Here is an 8,182-nt window from a genome sequence, read left to right on the forward strand (position 1 = left end):
TGCAGCAACAAGAGCCAGAACTAAGATAGCGATGATAGGAAGGAAGACAAGTGGGCAGGCTTGAGAGGTCTTAAGAAGGTAGGTCAAAACCACAGCCAAGAGAGCCAGGGAGGAGACAGGCACTGACAGCCGCCACATGCCCGACGCCTTCCTAAGGGTTTTATGGGCTTTATTCACCCAAGGAATCCTCCCAACTATCCTGTGATGTATATACTATTATTATCCCTTGTCGAGATGAAGTAATTTGAGCTCATAGAGGTTTTAATTAAATGCTCCGTGCCACAGAATCAACAAATGGTAGAGCTGGCGTTCAAACCGTGATGGACTGTCCTCTGAGCCTATATCCTCCCCACTGAGCTCCTCAGCACTTGAAGCAGGAATGCAAGTTGTTACTGCTGATTCTTGGGGGAAATTTCATTTAAACTGAGTTATGAATAGTTGTCTTTTCATCAAGGTAAACTTTTCTTGCAACATGTAAAGTATTGTATGATCCTCTAAGCAAATAACCAGGGACCGAGCTGACACTCAAACAGGGGTACGTTCCTGTTTAATGGCAGAGTTCTGTTTAGTCATTCAGAGAAGGGGAGGCTCTACAGAGATCACACATTTAAAATCATCAGAGAGACTCAGTAAAATTCTGCTTTCAATATGAGCAAGAATGATGTGCTATCTTGGGCTACAGTAATAGATACTCACATTCTAAGAAATGGCTGCCCCACGATGCCCTGAGCTGGCAAAAACAGCCACCAGTAACACTCAGGGAAGAGAAGAAGGAATAAGCTGCCATTTTTTAACCACATAAATTGCCCACCATTAAAGTTGGGCCATGCACTAAGCAGTTGTTCAAGGCCCTCAACTGTTAGGACAGTCTATTTTAAGACAAGCTAATAGTGGTTTCTATAGCAGACTGAAGATATGAATCAGTCTGGAAACCATGTCACACCAGGAAAGGGGAAGGATACTCTGAACTTTACGAATCCAAAAATCAGAATGTAAAGTTATCTTCAAAGGTTGGGCAGACCACAGATTGAAGAGGTATACAGGACTCTGTATCACTCCAGAAAGAGCTAGCACACATGGATGGAGTTAGAGAGGCAGAATTTGGACATAAAAATAACTTGTGTCACAAAGAGATTTAACCATAGTGAACTGGATGAACTCAAGCCTCTATCTGTTCAAGAATTAACTGGAAAAAATGTCTGCATAATTCAAGTCATGGAGGTGATGACTATGGCCCCCACAGCTGGTTGCCAACCCATAGATACCTCCTGTCCACACTTCCTCCTCGCTGTTTGAGTCCCCTAAAACACAACTGCACAGACTGAAAAAAAAAAAAAGGTTAGACAGTTTCAACCTCCTTTGTACCCAGGGCATGAGCAAGTGACTAAATCCTGGCCAGTGAGACCAGGGGGAAATTTGCTGAGAAGGCAAAGCTGAAGGTGAAAGCCAACATCCAAGGATGAGAAAGACCACAGATGGAGGGTTACTAACCACACCTTCCATTAAAACTGCCCTACCTCCGGACTTCTGGTAATGTAATATCATCAGTGACCTCATTGTTTAAGTCACGTTGGGGATGGCATTAGGTTTCTGGCAGCAGAATGCACCCCATACAATACAGTCAAATTTAAACAAAGACTTCACAGTTATGCACCTAGTCGTTTACAACCTCCTGTGCTTCCAAATGCAGAAAGTCAGCCCTAGAAAGATGCACAGCCAGACATACCCGGCAGGTATTATGCACTGAGGAAATGTGAAATCTATCCTAATACTAACATCAGAAGCGTCTTTCTCCAAAAGTAAACATCTGACCACTGCTGCTTGCCCCTCAGAGGCACACTGGTCCTACAAGGAGAAGCCATTAGGAGGCAGAAACATAGGCTTGTTATCACAATAACAACATCTGGTAAAAGTGGAATCTTGCTTTGTCCAACATAAGCTAAATTAGGTAAAGCATATCATTTTTATTCAGGCTCAAAATAATTGCTTGTTTACCCAAGCACTGGGATTCTATTGGAAAAGCAAGAGAATAGCTTCTTTCAAGGGCTATTTTGAGGATTATCTATTATACACATGCAAGGTATAGTACATAGGACATTGTATAGCTTAATAGAATTTCTAAAAGCTCAATATATGTCAGCTGTAATTACACTTCTTATAAAGATCCTGTGTTTTCTTTTGAATCAACAAGATGAAAAGTAACATTTTATGCTAAAGATAGGTCTTTAAGCCAAGCCAGAAGAATATGCTAATGAACCTGACCAAGAAATTAATAACAGAAATAAGAAAACATGAAAAAGAATGGAAGGGGGGAGGAGACTAAAATTGAATTACTGGCCAGGGTGGTGGTTCACACCTGTAATCCTAGCCCTCTGGGAGACCAAGGTGGGTGGGTCTGCCTGAGCTCAGGAGTTCAACACTAGCCTTAGCAAAAGCAAGCCCCATCTCTATAAAAACAGAACAATTAGCCAGGCATAGTGGCTGGTGCCAGTCTGGAGGCAAGAGGATCCTTGAACCCAAGAGTTTGAGGTTGCTGTGAGCTATGATGATGCCATGGCTTTCTACCAAGGAGACAAAGTGAGACTCTGTCTCAATTAATTAATTAATTCAAGTGAATCATTTCCCTGAATTAAGTGCTTTTTAGTGGTGAGAGGATGAAGTGGATTCACAAAGAATGAGGATGTCTACCTAAAGCAAAATTGTCAGAGTTGTGGTTGGTAAAAGAATAAATAGTCATAGACAAGGTGAATGAAGGGAAGGGAAGAAAAAAGGGGTCAGCCACACGCATCTTCAAAGTGAATACGGGATAAATAAAATCATCCAAGACAACTGAGATGCTTAGCTAGTGTGAAGAAAAAAGAATATATATATATACATTCAGAAACTCAGGGGCAGTGTAGTTCAGTAGCTGAATTTCCATAATACTAATTATGTCTCAATTTGCATATGATTAGCAATAGCACAAAACAAGAAGCAAGTATCAAATACATTATGTGCAGTATGGATTTTGAAAAATGTCTCTGTGCTCACTTTTTCTTAGCTTCCATATCCACATGGATCTGTCTCTTCTTTGGAGGAGGAGGAGGAGGCAGTTCTTGCTTGGACTTCTTTGTAATCACTTGTTCCCTTACATGAACCGTCTCCAAAAGATCCTTCTGAGGAATCTGAGACATTCCCAGTTTTGCTACTGCCTGAGTCACCTGAAATAAAAATCACTCAATATTCAAATTTCTATAATAGCTTTCCTGAGATATAATTCATATGCTACAACATTCTCCCTTTGAAATGTACACTTCAATGGTTCCTTCAAATGTACACTTCAGTGGTCTATCCAGGGAGCTGTATAATCACCCCCCACTCTTTACCATTCCCAAAAGAAATCCTATCCCAAAAAGAAATCCCACACCTCAGTCCCCACTTCCCATAGACCTGACAACCACTAAGCCACTTGTCTCTATGGATTTGCATATTCTGAACATTTCATATAAGAATCACAGTGTGTGTAATCTCATAACTGGCTTCTTTTACTTAGCATAGCCATTTCAAGGTTCACCCATGTTAATTATAATGAAGTTAATTATAATAGTTCATCCATGTTAATTAATAAATAAATTATTTATTTATTTAGAATTTCTGATGCTTATAATATTCTGTTGCTAATTTATGGAGAATGTCTATGGAAATTTTCAGATAAACATAAACAACAAAACAATTAAGCATTTTACTGTTTTATAGATATTTCGTCTTTGAAGTTGCTTGTCTGGATTTTATTTAAAGCTTCTTCTTTTTCAGTTAACCAAGCTTTTAACAAACACTGCAGGTAACAACAAAAGTTAGAAATATGTGCATGTGTCAACTCTTCATTCTTTTTTATTGTGAAGTAATACTGCATTATATGGATACACCGTATTTTGTTTCGTCCATTCATCTGTTGACGTACATTTAAGTTGCTCTAATTTTAGGGCTATTATAAATAATGCTGCCATGAACATTCATGTACAAACCAAAGTTTTATTTTTGATCCACTAATTAAAACAGTTTTAAGATCAATAAGATCATGTAAGATTTTAACATTATTTATCAGATATCTGTCTAAGTGTTATCAGTTACTATAAATTAAATTACTGGATATTATAATAGTTTTCTTTTTTGATGATCTATTAAAATTTACTTTAAAAAACCCAGGGAGAAGATTTTCATGTGCCAATATTTCATCAGGTATAAAAAAATCAGCTTTTAAGTTCACCTAATATGTTATGTCATAAAAACTAAAATAAACCTGAACATTCAAATGTAAATGTTTACTTAATGACACAACATACTATCCAGATCAAGAGGTACCTGGTTGGAGGAATCTTCTAGTCTCTGAACCAAAGAATCCCATCTTTGAGTCAGTTCCTCTGAGTCACTGTTGATCTTCTTGGATGCCTTGGGACTGTCAAGTAACTGACTCACATCCTGGCCGATCTCACTCAGTTGATCCAATGTTTGACGCTTCATTTCCATATCTTCCTTCAAAATCTAGTATTTCAGATATTTATTAGATAACTCTCCACTAGCAGGGACTTTATTATCCCAGATAAAAAATGTAAACGTGTGTTTTACAGTAAAATTAACGTGTGTTGAAGTTCACTGTGCTCAACGAAAGACTCCTGGTTCCAAATCATGCAGTCTAGTATTGGGTAATGAGTCTGTATTCACTAAACTGTATTAACCATCGATATAAAATACCAAGATAACACAGGCTTGCAAACCATTGCATTACTCTTACTTACAGCTAGACGTCGAACACTGACACTCAGTTCCTTTTGGTCTTTGAAGTTGCTTGTCTGGATTTTATTTAAAGCTTCTTCTTTTTCGGTTAACCAAGCTTTTAACAAACACTGCAGGTAATAACAAAAGTTAAAAATACATCTGCAGAATCACAGGTTGGCAATTCAATCAAGGTTCCCAATCGCTAACTTTTTTTAAATAGAGGTTTCCCCTTTTCTGGGGGTAACAAGGACTTCAAACACCTGTCTTTAAAATATTAATATTATCCATCTTTATAATATTAATATTATCCATTTACAACAGATCAACCTGATATTAGCCTGATACCTGTAACTAAACCTGTATAATTCCCAAGAGGTAAGCAGAAGGGAAAGGCTAAATCCAACTATCCAAAAGTCTCCCCAAAAATCATATTATAATTCTCTAGAGGCAGAAGGAAGCTAAGAAATTGTCTTGTTCCACCCCCTCAATTGAGGAGGAAAAAGAGAAAAGTCAAGTTACATGTCCAAGATCACTTGACTAGTTAATAGCAGAGCAGGGTCTGGGACCCAGCCCAAAATGTACGGTCTCTCCATCCCGTCATGCAGGAAATCAGACTAACGTTCAAGGTACAACAGCAGCTGTGATTTAACAAGGAAGCCTGAGAATGGCCCAAAGCCAATATAAAGATTTTTAAACTTCACTGGCCAATGTTTTTTGAGCATAAGATATTTAATAAGGAATAGAGATAACGCTGAAGAGGAGATGGAAAACGAGTGTGCGGTATTGAGATCATTCTTCCCAAACTGTACCATCTACCACAGAAACCCTTTTCTATATAGCTGGGAGGAAACATCTTGTTTCTCTATTTGCAATGGGATTGATTCTTCCTCACTTGTTTGTTTTATTTATTTATTTATTTATTTAAATAATAATTAATTTAATCTGTCACCCTGGGTAGGGTGCCATGGCATCATAGTGCACAACAACCTCAAACTTCTGGGCTCAAGGGATACTCTTTCCTAAGTCTCCTGAGGAGCCTGGGCTACATGCGCCTCCACAATACCCAGCTATTTTTAGACGGGGTCTCCCTCTTGCTCAGGCTGATCTCAAACTCCTGAGCTCAGGCAATCCACCCATCTCGGCCTCCCAGAGGGCTAGGAGTACAAATGTGAGTTATCACACCCAGCCTTGATCAATTTAACAACTATTTCTCACCTCTATATTTGACCCTCTCAAAAAGAATGAAGATTAGAGAACTTAAAGACAGATAGGGATCCTGCCCTCAGTCTAGTAAGGCTCATAAGATATGCAAATAAATAACTGTGGCACGAGATAGAAAGGACAAACACCATGCACACACATACAGAGACACACACAGATGCACGTGCACACACACACACACACACACACACACATACAGAGACACACACGCGCAGAGATACAGCCAAAATGCCAGATCACTAATAGAACATGATTCAAAGGTCAGTCTAGAAGCTAAAGTAATACAAGTGATCAAAATAGCAGCCACTTCCTATTTCTTAGTATCTTTTAAAATTATCAAAGTAAAGCTATTCCCAAATTTGAAATTATTTTACTGGGTAGAATAACACAATAGTTTTCCCGGGTAATCAGTGTCTCCTGTTGTCATTATTCAAATAAAATGTTAACTATTCCATGAGATTCTCTGGCCTTGAATAGAAGGTTCCAAGTACATGTAAATACTCATAAAGTGAAATGTAAATATACTGGAAATCAGAATCAGGCCCATCACGTGCTTCTTAATAAGAAAATTATGACCGAAGCTTTTTTGGGGGGGAGGGGGGGAGTAGTGATTAACAATTTTTATTTGGACAAATTCTGCAACCTACCTTTTAAGATGTACTATCTGCCACCATATTTAGTAAACCACAAAACATCATATGCTTGGGGTTTTTTTCCCCCTAAAAAGAATACAGTTGTTTTTTGTGGATGGAAATGAAATGTATTTAAAAGAATCAACATGGACACTCTGAGATGTGGGAATAGAGTACCTGCTTATTTTCTAAACCACACTGTTTGGCATTTGGGGAGAAAAGTTTTGCTTCGTTCTATTTCGTTTGGTTGGTTGCTCTTCTGGAAGGATGAAGGGTGGGAAATGGGCCACCACTCTCTAAAAACTTAAGGTGGGAGCTTCATGCCATCAGTTAATCCTTAGTGGAAAAAATACGCTCTTAATCAAGTGCTCAATCACAGGTGTCAATTAATTAATTGACAATTAATGTCAATTAATTTTCCCATTAATTTCAGCCCTTATTGTGGTTAAAAATATCAAGAAAAATTCCTGTGGTTCAAGGTTCACAATGTATTGAGTAGATTCATTTATACATTGTTGACTGAACATAAACCATATGGTAGGAATTGTGCTGATGCAAATTTGTACACATTACCTAACATAAAGCCAGTAGTAACTGTAACGTCAAACAAATCATGGAAGTGCTAACATTCTAAATGATGAGCACAGATCAAATTAAGTTTGATTACAATGGAGTCATATGATGTGATCCCTATAAATAAGCTGTATGATCAGTTATAAAATGGGCATAAATCTGATTCTTAAAGAAGCAAGTATTTGTATATTCTCCTTTCAAAGAAAACTAAAGAAGGTAACGGCATTCTGATGCCACAATAAAACATAGGTTACTTTTCACTATTTATTTTTCCTCTTCTGAATAACACGTTCATACCTGTTCTTCCAATAATTCCTGCCACAACATATTGATTTCTTGTAATCTATTCCAGCGCTCTTCAGTCCAACGGCACACCGCCATCCAGCGCTCACCAAGTTTCTAGAAAAGAAAAAACTATCCTTGGTCATCACAGTGTTAAAACAGGGTTATCACAATCCTTACAGAAATTCACGATTTCCATTGTTTTTTCTTACAGGGCAGCAATTTTTAAAACGATTTTTATAAAAGTTGCTTTAAAATAATATAGACCAATCCTATAATGGCACAGATGAGAAAAACTAATCCCCTTAGAATTTAACAGATTATTTCACATAGCTAGAAAGTGGTACAAGTAGGACTTTTATCCTGTATCTTTCGCTTCAAATTCCTATTCTTTTCCATTTCGTTGTGGTTTTTACATGACCACTGGACCTTTATACATTTATCTGCATGTCTACTTTTTATACTTCAAATTTTTCAGGCTACAATTATTTAAAAAAAGATCAGCAAATCAATTATATTTCTTTACTATCTTTCACACACCAAGAAACTGTCCATCTACATACCAAAATTAAGAAAAAATGTTTAAATTTATAAAAACTATGGTTTGAGGCTTGGTGCCTGTGGCTCAGGTGGCTAAGGTGCCAGCCACATACACCTAAGGTGGCGGGTTTGAATCCAGCCCAGGCCTGCCAAACAACAAAGATGGCTACAACCAAAAA

General features: G+C 37.8%; 1 protein-coding gene across 1 annotated transcript in view; it reads right to left on the bottom strand.

The window, feature by feature from the left end:
• Positions 1–8,182, bottom strand: part of UTRN (utrophin) — a 513,062-nt gene that overhangs the window by 348,552 nt on the left and 156,328 nt on the right. Inside the window, exons 14-17 of the mRNA XM_023513504.1 lie at positions 7,479–7,580; positions 4,776–4,883; positions 4,342–4,521; positions 3,031–3,200 (exon numbers count right to left, since the gene is read on the bottom strand). Of these exons, the coding sequence (XP_023369272.1) occupies positions 3,031–3,200; positions 4,342–4,521; positions 4,776–4,883; positions 7,479–7,580 (560 nt within the window). The remainder of the gene's footprint in view (positions 1–3,030; positions 3,201–4,341; positions 4,522–4,775; positions 4,884–7,478; positions 7,581–8,182) is intronic.

Source organism: Otolemur garnettii, unplaced genomic scaffold, assembly GCF_000181295.1.
Source record: "Otolemur garnettii isolate 467f Iridium unplaced genomic scaffold, OtoGar3 scaffold00042, whole genome shotgun sequence".
In the NCBI taxonomy this organism is placed as follows: domain Eukaryota; kingdom Metazoa; phylum Chordata; class Mammalia; order Primates; family Galagidae; genus Otolemur; species Otolemur garnettii.